The following is a 17,221-nucleotide window of genomic DNA, read 5'->3' as shown; positions in this document are numbered from 1 at the left end:
GTGGAAAACGAATCAAATCACTAAATCATCACTAGCACTAAATAAGTTCACCCCACTCTGGCACAACCCAGACTTCATGTTACAGAACAAACCTATTTACTTCTCCACATGGGCACAAAAGGGAATCACACACCAATTCCAATTCCTTCAATATCAACAACTTAGATTCAGAATTAAAGACAAAACCAGTTTAACCAACAACACACTACAACCCTCTCAATTAGTTGATGAACTCATGAAAATCAATAACTCTAAAAAATTAACCTCCAAACTATATATACTGATCTCCAACTCAAATAATATAATAACAATACCAACAACCAAGTGGGAAGCTGACCTAACCCTCTCTCCCAACCCTGATTTCTGGGAACAAATCTGTAAGAATACCTTCTCCATGACCACTAACACAAACCTGCAGCTCATACAATATAAAGTCATTCACAGAACATACATCACTCAAAGTAAAAAGTTTAAAATGGGACTAGCCAACACAGATATCTGTTCACAATGCACTTCAGGTAGCACAGACAACTATCTTCACGCCATCTGGCTCTGTCAACCAGTCCAGTCTTTCTGGATCACGGTTACTGAGACACTCTCCACCATCCTGAGCTACAGAATCCCACCATCCTCAACACTCTGTCTCCTTGGTGATATCTCCAAAGTTCACATCCCATCAAAACTCAGGAATCTGTTGCTCATTTCTCTAACTGTCGCTAAGAAAGTAGTCCTCCAAAACTGGAAATCAAGGAAATCCTGTCACATCACTCACTGGACTAATCTAATTTCAGAATACATTTCAATGGAAAAGAGTAATGCTCAGAAAAAGAACCAAATATCAGCCTTTGAAGACATTTGGTACCCATTTCTAACTTTTCTAAATTCAATCCAAACATAACTACAAGCCGTGTATATTACCAGACACATACCCCCCTGCTCCCCTTTTTCTGGCGCCCCCCTCCCCCACCTCACCCCCCGACCCCTAACATTCCTACTCTCGGTTCACCCTCCCCCCCTTTTCTTTCTTTAATTTATTTATTTTGCCTATCAGTTACCACAATTACACATACACATAGACACATGTCACTTACACTCTTGCAGAATATATCTGACAACCTCCTTCAGCATCCCTAAACCGTGACCACCCAATGTGAATCATAGCTTACTTTACTCAATCTCTAATAACTTGCCTCTTCATGTTCGTCAACTGTCTTGTCTAGTCCTGTCTTCCCAGTCCTGTGCTATTGTCCCGTCCTACTCGTCCCGTCTTACTCATCACTTTGTTTTTTCTTGCATTTCTTTATTTCACATTCTGTATGTTGTGCTATACACAATCCCCCCCTTTTATGGATATCCATATTATTATGAATGTATTGCCTTATTAAAAATAAAGTTGTCCTCCGAAGAGGGGGGATGGTGGTGGGTCTTTAAAAAAAAAAAAAAAAATACATAGCCCTATGAATTTTCAGAATTGAATTATTCAACAACTCCTCCACCTCAGTACGTTCCCCCACATGGTTTACATCAAGAAATTACACAATTGTTCTGTTTCAGGAGAAAGGAGCAGCTTTACATAGACCTTATAGCCTCTAGCCACTGCCCTTTCAGATGAGTGCTCTCTTTCTCCACCCTGTGTGCTATGTCTGGAGATGGCACTGTCAGGCCCAGACTCACATCGTAGCCACTGTTTCGGATCCCCCTTCGGGTCCTCTCTCTCATGACCAGCAGGTCCATCTCAGTTCCGCCTGGACTGGGACTGTTCAGAGACTGCCGGCTCCGGTACACAGGGTTCCTCATCTGGGGGTGTCTGTAATCAGGTGGTCATCATCATCACCATCATCATAAGCATCTGCACTGTCATAATCATTATCATCATCATCATCATCATCATCATCATAATTATCGTCATGTTCCTCCTCATCGTTAACATCATCACCATCATCATCATTATCACCATCATCATCATCATCATTACTGCACCATCACAACTCACATAGAGCAACTGAGTTCAGACTGGACTCCTAACATTGATCCTCTCTGTTGTGTCCTCAGCTGAATAGCTCCTCCTCTCCCTGCATTCAAACCTTGCCTTTCAGCGCTGAGCTGGACTGGGATATTCTTAATTAAGCAGCAAAGCGAAGTCTCTATTCATAACCTACACATATTGTACAGCACTGTGGCACAGTGGTGAGGGCTGCCAGTCACACTACCTTAACCTAAGAGTCTACTGCAGTACAGTGTCATGGAATGGAATATTAATATAGCATCAAAAAGTCAAATCTTTTACAATTTAAGCCTTGTGAGATTACAAATATGTGCCATTATAACCTGTGGATGTTCAGAGTATATTCTGTTGTTTGTGCCTGTCTTAACAGCTCTTTGCTTTCATCCTTGCCCTCATTGCTGGCTGTGCATGGCTCAGTTAATCACAAAAATACAAGAGTGGAGGATATGTTAACACGCTGCTAAAGCCTCCAATGTAACTATAACAAGCACTATGTCATGTCTTCCTTTTTCCTAGTATTCAAAAACAATGTAGAGCTGTAATCCTTTCACATTGAGTGGAGGAAAATGGAGAATAGTTTTCCCAGTATGTCTTGTCTAAACTTGTCGTGTTATGTTATACTACTTATAATGTAATTTACATGCAATATTTTATGACCACACAGGGTTTTGCTGATCAGAATTGATAACTTCAAAGGGAAAAGCAAACCACTCATTCAATTTTACTGAGAACAGTTGGTACAATGATGATATAAAGTGCATGTGAGGACCATCCTGAAAGCAAGTCCAGCTCCATTCACTTTGAGCCAAATGAATCCTATTCCCACTCCCCTCACTTTGACACAAATGAATCAAATCCTCTTATTGTTTCTAATGGGAAGCAGTCAGAGTTGGGCTATCTGAAATTGGCTCCTCTGCTAAAAGGGATTAGGGTGATTAAAAAGGAACCAATGTGTTTCACTTCAAGAAAATAGATTAAACAATTACACAAAGACCAAAACCAAAGCTGGTCTAATGGAAAAATGACAATTGATATATATGAGAAATGTAACCCTCACAAAGTCCAAAAATATAATCACAGACTATTCAATAGAATCAGATCTATTACCCCTTGAAACATCATTGGGAGGAAAAGCTTGTTGCTGTTAAACAGAAAAAGAGATAAAGTGACAGCCCAATTAGTTTTGTGTGTGTCCTGACACTGGGGTCATAAAAATATTCCCCAGGTCCTGGGACATTTTGGAGAAAGCCATTTTTTCAATTAATTACCCTGAGCCCAGACACTGTAGGGCAGTTTCAGATTTTCACATTTATTTTATTTTGTGGTCTTTCAATTAGGTAGATGGACCCTATGAAATGGTACTGTTTCCACCTGATAGAGGACAGCAGAGACGCCTTTGCAGAATGCACAAAATCACAGGCCATCTGGTCACATAATTAGCCCTTGCAGATGTGATAAGTTTCCCAAGCAAACCTCTTCCAAAGCGTGCAGTGAACTGCACAGCCATCAGGTCAAACCAGTGATCTCCTCTCGTGTCAACAGCAGTGTAGCCCCTGAGATCCGGAATGGATGTTACCCTGACGTCGTCCTCACCTTCTCCTGGACTTGACGTAGGTGGAAGCCCTTTCCTCGTCAGGGTCCAAGGCCTTGTTGAGCTCCAGCTGGGCCTTCTCGTGGCTGTGCCTCTGCCTGTGGGTATAGGACCTGTTGCTGGTGTCGATTGCAGGGAAGTCGTAATAGCCCTTCCTCTTGGCCTTGAGCCGCAGTTTGTTCCTGTAGTGCTCAATGTCTGACTTCTGCTTCAGGGCCATGCTCACCTGGGATGACAAGATTATACCACACACTGAGAGTCTAAGAGGACTAATTTCAGCACAAATGATGCACTTGCATTTAAAAGGAGATTAGGAGACTGTGACGGAGTGCCATCACTACGGTTGAGTATGCGCTCTGACGGCCATACCAACGAGCCTGGCTCTTTGTCGTCGCGGTCAAAGTCGCATGGTTGGTACCCCGTAGACCCGGGTTCGAGGCTGGGTGGGGTGACTGCTCTCGCCCTTTGCTACAAATGGTGCCAGAAGTGGGATGGCTTGCCGCGAAGCCATCGGAGGTGCGCCCAGTGTGTGAGCCATATGAGGGACCCCCAGGTTCAGTTGACTCCAGTGTGTGAGGGACCCCAGAGATGGGTGAAGCACTGGTGAGTGGGGCACCCTGGGATGGGAGAATGTGTGAGGGACGCCATGGCACGTGAAGTGCATGGGCACGTTTCCCGAAGGGGAGGGCAGTGTGATGGAGTGCCGTCACTACGGTTGAGTATACGCTCTGACGGCCATACCAACGAGCCTGGCTCTTTGGCGTCGTGGTCAAAGTCGCATGGTTGGTACCCTGTAGACCTGGGTTTGAGGGCGGGTGGGGTGACTGCTCTTGCCCTTCGCTACAGAGATACTCTTATCCAGACAGTTTTTACATGCTACCCATTTATACAGCTAGATATTTATGAGGCAATTGCCTATAATACCTTGCCCATGGGTACAACAGCAGCTCCCCAGAAAGGAGTTGAACCAGCAACCACCCTGCTCCTCACTACTACACCACACTACTGCGAATTTCAGCAATATGCAAACACAAGCCTCCAGATGTATAGGGTGTGTGTACATGTTCCTAGCCACCACTCAACAGGCTCACCTCTCCATTGATTATAGCTGAATCCTGGCTGCGGTCAGAGGAGGCAGGCTGGGAGTAGCTGGGTGGAGCCACCATGGGTTTGATGGAGATTAGCTGCAAAGAGCCGGATGAGGAGTCGTAGGGATCTGCCAAACACCAGGACACTCAGTGGATGAAAGCTGTACCGCCTCTAGTTATCCACAGTCACATACAGCCACTGGTCATACAGCTAATAAAGCCTGCATCAGGACCATGTACAGCAGCTAGGATAGCCACATACAGTACACTGATTTTGACTAGTTTTCTTGCAAGGTTATTGGTTATCCCTTAAAAGTATCTCTGTGTTTGTCTGCAATATGTGGTATGTGTAATTATGGTGTAGCGTAACAGCAGTGTAACATGAACAGTGACTTCAGCTTAAAGTCTCACTAACTGTAGTTCTTGATTGCAGAAAAGGCACACATTACACACAGCATAAACAGAGCAGTTAGAAACATAGGCCTTCATTAAATAGATCCCAGGGACGTGCCCTGCAGTGCAGAGCCAGTGTGTGTCCAGGTGTCACCTTTCTGCCATTGCTGAGTGTGAAAGGGGTTGGGGAGATGCCTCACACATAGAGATTCTGTTGGCCTTGGTGACTCACTGTATCATATCAGCATATTCATTTTCCTTTCCCTGCTGAGTGTACACCTCCATGGCTATAAAACCACTCAGGCTCCCTGCTCAGTCACCATGCAGTGCAACATGGCAGGTAATGAGGGGACCATGCACCCCCCCCCCTTCAGTTTAAACGTTTCATTTTAGACTGAGGTATATCTTTCTGCTTTGCCAGTGGGTACGTTTTCTGACCGCACAGACAGGGTCGTATTGACCATGGCCGCCCTCATCTTCCAGGAGTCACGATCGGCGCCCCTCACCACTCCTCTTGCGTGCCTCCTCTTTTGCCATCTTCTGCTGCTGCGGGACTTTCTGTACTGTTGAGCCCCTGCCTGAGTGGAGCTTCCCTGATTCGTTGCTGATTATGGAGCCATCCTCACTAGGCAACCTGCTGCAAGTAACCATAGCAACAAGGAGCAATGGTGAGTTTCCTGTGTGTTGGCCCCCGTTAATGGCTGGGTCTTCCAACCCCCCATCCTCTGAGCTTGCCTGTATTGACTGACAATCAATCAATCAGTGATGATGTGTACAGTTCCTTGTGAACAGGAAGTCTGATATGATAACCCAGTTTTAATAAAGAATATAAGTAAGTTAGGCTTGTGAATTCACCTCAACAACAAAATGTTGGTAACACAATGGTAATGTACTGTATGGTCATGTCACATTCCTCAAAAACACATAGGAAACCACTTAAGCCTCAAGTCAAACTAATGAGAAGGAGTTTTCAGCTTTGGGCCTAATGAGTAAATCTTAATTTACAGTGTATAAACAGAGGGAGAGCAGAAGAGTCTTCAGCTGCCCTGAGAAGCTGTAGAGCACAGAGAACAGCCCATTTCCGGGGGGCTGGAAAGCTGCAGGTACTTGTACTGGTAGAGAAGTCAGCAGGAATGCAGGCAGGCAGAACTGTGTGCCTATCACAGTTCCTTTGTCCCACCCTGATCCTCCCCTCACTTTCAAAGCTTTTCTGTTGACCCTGCCCCAAAAGGAAAATGACATCAGAGCTCTGCATGTGTGTTCCCAGCAATAGCAGCTTGCTAGAGGGAAAAGAAAAGATTGTTTGCTCATTCATCTCACCATAGCAGCTGTGAAAACTGGAGTAACTTCAGCATTTCCTGGGTTTTTCTTAAAACTCTCATGCAACCATGAGGATAATAACAACCAATGCTTCATCAGTCTATACTAAGGGATTGACAATGAATTAATTGCCCTGGTTTAAAGACATTAACTGGTGTTTGATTGCAGGGCTGGCCCAAGCCTTTATGATACTCAGTCAATATTATTGTCAATGCTTGATCATTCACTCAGACTGTAACCTAATCTTAGTCTGCTTGCATGATGGGCTGTAGCCAAAACTTTAACTGAGGTCCAGAAGCAAACTTTTTTCCCAGGAAAATTTGTAATTCTAATAGGCTATTGTGTATCAAAAATGTAGGCTAAACAAACATCCCTTCTTTCTAACCACCAACTCACTTTTAAGGCATTTTGAACCATTCCTGTAAAATCATTATGCTAGTCCCTTCTTGTGAGCAAAGACGTTTCTGTTATGGGCATGAATGGGTTAAAAAAAAGACAAGCGGCGCGAGGTGACCGACGTTAGCTAGCCAATCTTAGCTAGCTAACCTTGAGTACTGTAAGTTAGTTGATATAGCAACATATAGTAACTCTGTTGGGCCACATTACACAAGTAACGTTAATTTTCAAAGCTGTCGAATTATGAGGCTAGCCAGTACTATAAGATGAAATCACATTGACAAGAAGCAGAGCACCAGTCAGTGCTTCGCTTGTGATCACTGATGAGGTTGTTATAGTTTGGTTAACGTTACAAGCTAGCTAACCGTTTCAGAGACGTGTGACAGTTGCCTCATTGTTGCTTGGCAACAGAGCTACGCGCTGCCTGCTACCACTCTCTCCTCAGCAAACAGTTTTTGTAAAACTTTTAGGTAGGCTCTTCCTGAATCATTTTTTTTTAGCAATTAGTAAACCATACAATGCAGTGTTATATTTAGCGTTTGATAACAGTGAGCGTTAGCTAGCAAGCCTTGCTAACTAGCTAGCTAACGTTATATTACATTAGCTAACGCTAGCTAATTAGCTAGCTAGCTCGATAACGTTTAGCTGATACAAAACGTAATTCGGAAGCGCTTCTGTCCCACAGGTAGTGAACAAACCGGTTCAACAGATTTGTGAACATGGTAAATATGTAACGTTAATATTTACCTAGAGTGACCATATTTTGGTTTTCAAAAAAGAGGACACTAGTTAGTAGACACTAAAATGTTATTCACTGCCGGTAGGCTCTCGTTCTTGTAATCCCTCCGACTAGCAGATGTGACAGAAACGACCAGAGGGCCTGCAGAGAATTCGCTAGTATTTTTGTTGACTGTTCTGCCTAGGCTATGCGCTAACATTAGCCTAATAGATGCGTCGGCAGGGGGGATTTATAACGATGTCAAAACACTTTCGTTCACAAAATAAAATCATGTTCATTCACACACACACACATAAAATGCAAAATGTCAGCCTGAGAGGGAAAAAATTACCGAGGTCCAGACCTCGGCGACCTCATAGCTGGCTGTGGGGGAGCGCATGAAAATGGAGTTACCCCCCGTTACAGTGCGCATGCGCACGAACATGACACCAGCTATGACAGAGGCAGCGGGGACTGATTAAACCAGTAGTATTAGCTAGCCAGCGCGTTAACATAATATTGCGTTTTTGTATGATTACCATTGACATAATAATATATCACAATAAGTAAATAAATAAATAAACATTTCAAGCTCTCTTGTGGGACATTTCATGCGCTCTTGGGGGCCCCCTGGTGGCCACGGGGGGCCCTAAGCAGGCGCGTAGCTCGCTTATGCGTCAGGCCGGTTCTGTTTGATTGCATGACTTCAAGAACAAAGTGGCACCTCTTCTGTGGCAAGCAATAGAGTGCTGAGGTGGGTACGTCATCACTGGTTCTTCGCTGGTGTCGGAAGTAAATTCCCTATGGAAAATTACAATGGGCTTCGCACACTATCCATCTTTACTCAAGTTCGGATTCATTTCAGGAGCTGGGAATTTCCTGAATTAACCTGTTCGGTTTGAGGATATATTTGGACTCGTCAAATGTTTCGATATTTTCCAAAAATGTTAAGATGTAAGACTTGTAGTTCGTTTTGTAGTCCACTTTTCGAACGACATATCAGAGCATTTGGGTAGTATGCAAATTTATTTCCCCAGTGTTTAAGTCGCACCTTTACAGGTTTTGTCTGGCAGAGAGGATTCTCAGGCCAGCGGAATTTATCTGTTTTGTAAAGGAGGAGAGCTGTTTCACTCCAGTGCTCAATGCAGATATACTGCCTCAAAATCATGAACTTACAATGAACACAGTTATTTGTAATTCAAAAAGGTGCTGCTTCTGACCATAAACCTCCCTCGGCCAGACACTAAATCAAGGTACTCTTTATAAATTGCACTAATACAAATGTATTTCCATGTCTTGATGTCAACAGATATTTTTTACATTTTTTATACTGTTCATGAGAAATATATTTATAAACCTCATCTTCCTACAACTAAAACCAAACATCTAAATTATATAAAATATGTTGAGATGTTGAAATTGCTGAATGTTGAATAACATTTAGGTAAGCTTCATAATAGCTATATTTCAAAGCCTACATGGCATAAACTGGCAATTCCTTTTCTCATTGGACATCATCGTCATCTACACATACCTACACACATACTGTAAATGCACATGTACAAATATACATACATCATAATCACACATCATACACAAACACATGCTATTTAATTCTGCTTTTTCTTTGCCAGAAATAGTGATTTCATATTAATTTGAATTTAAGAACATATTGGACAAATAGAAATGACAAACAGCTTCAAAATTCTGCATCAGTTTGGATCATGGAATCCTTTACAAGATATCAAAGATACCTGACCCAAAGTGATGGAAATAAACCTGTAGACCATAAAACATTCATAATGGTGTTAGGAGCCAGGATACCCAGCATTCATGATTCATGACATCCCTCTGAAACTGGCCTCATAAATTCATCACTGATGCGCGTGGATCATAGCCTGCTCAAAAAATGCACACTCTGCCTCAGCTGGGCCTTTGAAAGAAATACCCAATGTTCTTGTTTGTCTAAGCCCAGACTGCACAGCTAACTTATTCATTAACCCTACATCTAACTCTTAATTCCATGATGGAGTGAGAGTAAAGCTAGAATGGCTTTATGTTCTTTAGCAGCTATTTTTATACATGGAATTCAGAGTAGTTACACTGGGAAAACCTCACCATTTGAGATTCACAAGGTAACATTCCTCACATCAGAGGCCTACAGGCTTTCATCACAGTCAAAACAGGCATGAGAATGCACAATGATCAAAGGATTTTTTGACATTTTGCAGTACTCCTGTGGATCTGATCCACTTGTGGGTCTCACCTTTTGCGTATCTCACTGGACAGGGTCTTTTTGGAGGCACTCCCATCAAGGTGTATCCCCCTCTCCTGTGACAGAGGGGCATCCCGGATGGGCAGGGGTAGGACAATTGTCTCCTGTGTAACAGGTAGCACCTCTTCATCGCCACCCTGCTGGCCGAGGTGTTGCTTGGCATAATCAAAGCCTTGCACTGGCTGTGGGGAAAACCAAAGCTTCAGGTAAATATTCAAAATAGTGTGATTCAGTGTGTGTGTATGTGTGTGCATGTATGTATATATAACTATACATGTATACAGACAGACAGAGGAAATAGTTCAAGAGATGAGGTTTTTACCAAAAGTATATCTCACTGTGAAGTTTTGCTTACTGAGTCCCTGCTGATGTTTTTTTTCTTCAATACACACAGGCATGAATGCAGGGAACACATGGCATGAGAACAGAATGTCTTACTATTGAGGAATTTTTAACAGAGCAATTTAAATATAACTTTCTTTACCTTCAGGAGAAACAAGAGGCACATTGTGCTGTACAAGCACAGTAACACTTAAAAAAATCCAGGACCAAAATGAAGATGAAAAAGTAAACAAAACAAAGTGGAAATCATGTTGTCTTGGAAGAAGCTGTCTTTTGGCTACAAAAGAAAATATTTATGACATTTATACCCAAATGATACAGGAGCAATGTGCCATTAACTGTCAGTCACGCAGAGTTGCTCCTTCTGTTCTTTCAAACAGAGGCTTCAGTTCTGTTTTTACACAGTGTTAGACAGAAGGGCTGCTTCTGTTGAGAGACATACATTTACCTTCAATTGGGACATAGTTTAACAGGCAGTTGTCTTTCTCAGGGTGAGTGCTGGTTCTTAATAGTCTTGTTGGTATTGCATTTCATTGTCAAACAACTCAGTACTTTTATGCCTTTAAAGGCCTGCTAAGCAAAAAAAAAATCTTGCTTCCTGGCATCAGATTGTATAGTATTCTACTGGGTAACAATTGGCTCTGTATAAGGTCTCTAGGAATATAAGTGCAGTTTGTGTCCCTCATTGTAAGATTAGTATCCTGAGACCAAATGGGATTGTGTAATCCTGGCCAAGAACAGGTACCCACAGCCATGTAACTCGAGTAAAATAGGACAAAGTGGGTTTCCTCTGTTTCCTAGGATTTAGCTCACTCTAAATAAATACTGATTTATACTGGACAGAGGCTGGATGACTGATGGGTAGACACAGATAGGTGGATGCAGGTGGATGGACACATAATCAGACCCTAGACAGGCTATCAATCTGGATAGTCTGTATTTGATTGATAAGTGGACTGGTTGTTATTGCAGTTTGCTCCAGCTGATGACCTCTCGATTGCTTGTTATTGATACTGAACATGTTCAAGGCAGCAACCCGTTATCCAACATGCACCTGGGCCCCAGGGGTGTTCTCTCCAAGAAAGTTCTACTTTTTTACACTTTGGGGCACTCTGTGGAAGAAGGAAAATCTGAATTTTTATTGGATAATGTGTTTACTCACTGGTGAAAACTGGCATTATACCGCCTATGGCCTCATTATGGAACCGTCATGTTCCTTCAATTAATAAAAAGCTAAAAGTTTTAGATTAATACGAAATTTCACATACTGGACTGTTTTGTTCCTTAACTGGATCTGACAATGAAACCTTATACGTCAATGCAAAGTATAGACACAGGCACACCTTCATCATGATTTCTGTTTGAGAACTGGCATGTCACGTTAACAGTATATTATTTCCATGTCCTTTATTTGCATGTGGTTACAGTTGTGCATGGCACAGCAGCTGATTTTAAACAGAGAAGAGACACTGCGAACTTCAGTCTGGGTCTGCCTACCTACACCGACTCCAAAACTAGGTCAGTGTGGAACAGAGAGAGACGAAGGGCAAAACAATGTATTTCATATTCATCATTGAGCACACCAAATTCAGTATTGCTGGAGCTGCAGTATCATTAACGAAGCAACAAACAGTCATGGGTATAGACAACTGAAGTATATTATATATGGTTGCATATGCCATGCCCTACTTGCCGCAATGTCCTATTTTCCCTCATACTAAGGGTGATATCTGATATTGCTTGTAAAAATATAGCATGTGGCCTAACTCCACTATATAAATATACAGGTGCTGTGTCTGACCCTTTTCCTAAGAAATACTAGTATGCTGTATACTTATCCCACTAGACATACCAAGGTGATGCAAATCTGATTTATTTCAATACAGAGGTCTGTTATCTGTTGCATTAGGAGTAATGATACGTCTTTTTACAGTGTACTGTATATCTATTTTAAATGACTACATAAACACTGACTCTAGCATGAGGGTTGCCTTTATATTTTTTACATAATATGAATTGCGCAGCATAATCTAGTAAATGCCCCAAGACTGTAAACCATTCATCTGAAGGTTATAGGTTTATTTTATTTTCTTTGCATAATGTTTCATTGATCCTAGCTAGAATAATCCAGCATTCAGCTCAGAGATGACATGAGTTTTCCCACTTATCCCCAGCCAGGCAGGAGCACTGTTATATGATTAGAGAATTCCACAGGTTATAATTGTGGCTCTGAATGATTGCCTTTACATGTTAGAAAGCAGTGAGAAGGCCAGGTTTCAAAGAGTCTGGACCATCAATTTGCATCTGTGGTCCATTCCAGGATGCACTACGCCTCATTGATCTTTTGCATTGGAAGTACAGCCATTGATTTTCCTCACCCTCTGTAAATTTGGCAAAGCACATACAGATTAAAGCAGAACCATGTTCATTCATTTAGGAATAATTCAGTCGGTACCTGGTGGTAATAACTGGCCTCCCTCCGATATGATGTCTAAACAAGAAAACAATTAAGTCACATTAAAAAAAATTGAATGAAAATATTGTTTTCTTAAAATGCCACTTGACTGCTGTTCCATGCCACAATCAAGCATCACTCTAGTCAGGCACAGGCACATGACCCACAGTAAATGCAGAGGTGAAGCAGTCACCGTTGAATAAAGCAGTACATTCAGGCCAGATGTAATGACAGTCCCCTCCAGGTGCTGGGGACTGTAGGGGCTCAATGACCTGCTTACCTTAGTGCGGGGGTTAAGGTTGCCCATGGCGTCCGTCTTGAAGTCGCCCTTGTTCTTCCTGCACAGCACAGCGGTGATGATGATGATGATGACTGTCACCACGAAGATGGGTGCCAGCACCGCAGTGATGATCCACAGGTTGTTGGGCGGGGTCTTCACCACAGCTGGCCCATCACATACCAACTCTTATCAATCATTGCTCAATTCATACAGTAGAGGCCCTTGAAGAGCAATTTGCAGTGCCAACACTTTACAAATTAAACACAGTGAAAGTGCACGCACAAATACCCATTCTTATTTTCAAATAGTGTACGTGCTGAGTAAAGGAAAATGGAAGCAAAATATCAGTACATCTAAGCAGTATCTAAGATTATACCACTGTCATTTCATCTTTAACATAGTATTTATGATTATATTCCTCTCCATTCATCCCGGCCAACAGGATGAATATGTTAGTGGACATGTTACTGCAGCAAGTATCTAGCTAACTTGCTGCATACACTTGCTAAATACAAAGTATATGTCAATAATAAGTATACTGTTGTAGCTAACTAGGTTGGCAGCTGGCTGGATATTTAAATTTGCTGTGTAGTTTGTGAGCTAGCTACTTTTGTTTATTACAGGAATTAGCTACTTATGTAGCTAGCTTCTGGGGAAAAATTGCTAGGTACTACCTGGCATTCGGTATTTCTTCCTGTTACACAAAATGTCCAATCAAAATAAAGCTAGCTGGCTACACTTTGTACTCAGTGCATACTTTACAGCTGACAATAGCTAATTAGCTAAAATCAATGTGCTATAATTTGCTAGTTTATATTTTAGGCTACAGGCTAAAGAGGTGTAATGTCTTCTTCCCCTCATGGAACTGGAGTGCAAGTCACCTGCAAATGGGTTCCTGCAAACTTGTAAATGGGCTCTTGCTGTGTTAGTCAAAATCAGGCCAATTTTAGTATTCTTTTCTCACTGTTCATTTTCATTTGTTCCAATGTACACTTCTACACACGGTTACATGTCATTTAATCACATAACTCTCCAGAGTTTACCCTTTCCACTGGTTGTTGAATCAGTCATGATTGCTTGTAAAATCATTTAGTTTTTGTGGCTGGTTTCACTGTAATCAATCAGAATCTGTTTAAAGTAGCTGTAGTGTGAAAACATGGTAACTCCTCACTCAGAGCAGTACTGTGCAGTGGAGTTATATCTGATAGGTTGTGTCTGGGCTGGGATGTCACTTCTGTCCCTTCTGTGAGTAAGTGGTTGAAGGAAAGGGCTGTGCAGGTGAAATTAAATACAGGACTGTGCATGCTGCCATTTTCAGCATATTCAGTTTTCCCATGGTCTGAGATATACCAACTCCAAACTGGCTTCTCTGATACTATAACTCATACTGTGTCTGTACTGAACATGAAGGGAAACCTGTGTTTATGCTTTCAGAAAGTCATTTGCAATAATAACTGCATCACGGTTTGTTAAAGGAGATCAAAAAAGATTTACAAACTTCTATTTAACCTTTTGGAAACTTTGATAATAAAGCAGTCATTAGGTGTTGATCATGAAATCTGTGAGTTTGAATAAATAGCTGAAGTGCTCACTTTTCAGACATTACCACCCTCAAATCCACGATCAGCTACATTATCAGTACATAATGTAAGATACTACCTTCCTCCTTGGTCTGGATAAAGGTAACCTGTACTATTAATATAAACATAAATTAGTGGGTTCTGTACTCTTTCTTATGTTAGTCTATATTCAAAGAGAAAGGTACCTGAAAGTGTCAGTAGTACAGTGGAAGTGTGGACTTACGTTCAGCTTGGAGTTGGATGAAGTAGCCAAGAGTAAGGGCCATAGTCTGAGAATCCACTGTGTTGAGGATCTTGGCTGCTGAGGTGCCAGGCAAGGGAACACCGTTCAGCTGGACATAGTAGGTCATTTCAGCTGGGTTCTTCTGACCAGCAACTCTTCTAATGCTCACCATCTAAACCAACAACATGATATTCATTGCCTCTCTTTGCTGTGTTATATAACTATGTCATTTTTTAATAATAATTATAACCAGGAGCAACAATGTAAGGCTTTGGTTTAAGCTAGGTATAGTAGACATGCTCAATGGGTCAAGGAAGAGACTTAAAGATGTGAAGAGTTCAAAGTTCAAACTTTAGTCTCACTTGCTCACATATGTATTAGCTGTTTTCTAATAGCTTAAATGGACCTTAAAAGTTGGACACATTTTTTTTTAGCTCATCTCTATTACCTTAAATTACAAGAAGGATATCAATGCAAATACACGTGGGTTCAGCAGTGTTGTAAAACAAGCAGGGTTGGGAGGGTTACTTTTAATATGTATTCCACTACAGATTACAGAATACTTGCTCTAAAATGTAATTTGTAACGTATTCTGTTAGATTACTCAAGGTAAGTAAAGTAATCTAAATACTTTGGATTACTTTCTGTACAGTTTTTTAAAGAATGTTCATCCAATTAAGGTTCTGAACGTTTATTTTTAGAATGTTCACTTAGCATTGTTGTGACTAACATTTTGGCACCCCAATGTTAAGTCTATGAGCATTTCATCGCAGTTTCTTCAGAACTGTAACTGTTACAGTTACAGAATGGTACATTACACGAAAACATGAGTTAGAAAAGGCACGAGCCACCCTACATACATTGTGAGTGAGAAAGCTTAACAATTTAATGTATAACATGCATAGTGTAAAATTGCTGGAGTAATCGCTGTTTTGAAAGTGAAATTTCACTTGTTTTGTAACGTTAGCTAGTTAGCTTTAATACTATACCTACTAGCCTACTAACTAGCTGAATAGCTAATCCAGTGCAGCCAAACTATGTAAGATAGCTAGCTAGCAACCAATATTAGCTTAAATAATGAAAAAGAGAACTTATTTCAAGATGCTTCTTCAGGTTAGAGGTTGACTCTTTTGAAGCAGATAGCAGTTTGGTTGTTGGCAAACACAGCTTGCATTGCATGTTGTGACCTTTGCCAAATTTGAAAGTGAAATGGTCCTGGTATTTCCATGACATAAACACGTTGCACTGGTTGCTTTCTGTCTCACTCTCCATTCTACTGTCTTGTGAATCAGGCAGGTTGCGTGCTTTTTTTTTTTTTTGTGAGGGGCATATGGGAGATACACCCCAGGGCTGCCTATCATTGGATAGATTTTACAAATGAATAAACATTAAATGAAAAAAATTTATTTAATTAAATAGAAAAAATCCAACGTCCCTTCAGTAATCTGAATATTTTTAAAATGTAACGGTAATTTGATTACCATCAATTTAAATGGTAACTGTAATGGAATACAGTTACTCATATTTTGTATTTTAAATACGTAATGCTGTTACATGTATTCCGTTACTCCCCAACCCTGAAAACAAGTGACATCCATGTTAGACTACTTTGCATTATGTTTTGCTATTGGCCACCATAAATTTATTTGCCTGAATTTGTATCTGTGACTATGAAATTTTCATCATTCTTGTTTATTTTATGTTTTACCCAGAAAAATATTTTATTAATCCCCAAAAACTATGGAGAAAAAAATGTGATCATTTTATCTAAACTACAGTGTAACAACACTGTACCTATCCAAAAGTCAAGGCAATATGCATAGTACAATACAAACTCAAACAGCACACATAAAATAGTATATTACCTATACACATTACATAATACAATCTAGGTCTGCCCCCTAATAGTCAACCAAACGTTAGTCGATGAGAAGAGTCAAGTTTTCATTGGTCGGTTAATCGCAAAAAACAAACAAAAAAACCCCCCTCAAACTCCATTCGGGAGCTGCGCCTTGTCGTTAAAAAGTTATTAGACTATGTCGGGCAGGAAGTCATCCAAAGTGTGGGATGATTTCGAGTGCGTAAAGGATGAGAAGGTGACATGCAAACTCTGCATGCAAAGATTCGCCTATCAATCGTGTGGATACATCATACTTTCGCGGAGTTACATCACGGAAAGTAAATTCACTTAGGCGGTAATTTTTTTTTTTTTTTGAATGACAAGTTGTGTCTATTGTTTCATGCGTCATAGTCATGATCATTTGACAGAATAATTGGTAGGCTACTTTAACACATCCTAAAGTTTGCCATGTCAGAGTTTCTCAGTTTAGAAGCAAGTCAGGTTTAACTGTCAGGAGCCATTGTCGGGACGATTGTAACAGTTGTTTCTTTCGTCTACAATAACAACTAGGCTATATATTTATCATATTATTATACCGAAGTCGTTCCACATTTGTACAACATAGCAACTGGTATTGACAGAACACACACGTGAGTTGTTGATTACAACGAAAATTAGTTTCTGTCTGTAATCTTATCTTTTAAAATGACTTTTA

At 41.0% G+C, this 17,221-nt stretch overlaps 1 protein-coding gene across 1 annotated transcript in view; it reads right to left on the bottom strand.

Annotated features, from left to right (window-relative positions):
* The window catches only part of LOC118787687 (UPF0606 protein KIAA1549L-like), an 80,171-nt gene that overhangs the window by 11,101 nt on the left and 51,849 nt on the right, over positions 1 to 17,221 (bottom strand). Inside the window, 8 exon segments of the mRNA XM_036543292.1 lie at positions 1,675 to 1,807; positions 3,599 to 3,822; positions 4,688 to 4,812; positions 5,584 to 5,714; positions 9,778 to 9,968; positions 12,584 to 12,619; positions 12,864 to 13,027; positions 14,667 to 14,838. Coding sequence (XP_036399185.1) covers positions 1,675 to 1,807; positions 3,599 to 3,822; positions 4,688 to 4,812; positions 5,584 to 5,714; positions 9,778 to 9,968; positions 12,584 to 12,619; positions 12,864 to 13,027; positions 14,667 to 14,838 — 1,176 coding nt within the window.

The sequence above is a fragment of the Megalops cyprinoides genome, chromosome 13 (assembly GCF_013368585.1).
Source record: "Megalops cyprinoides isolate fMegCyp1 chromosome 13, fMegCyp1.pri, whole genome shotgun sequence".
In the NCBI taxonomy this organism is placed as follows: Eukaryota; Metazoa; Chordata; class Actinopteri; order Elopiformes; family Megalopidae; genus Megalops; species Megalops cyprinoides.
This window is presented reverse-complemented; position numbering and strand designations above follow the sequence as displayed.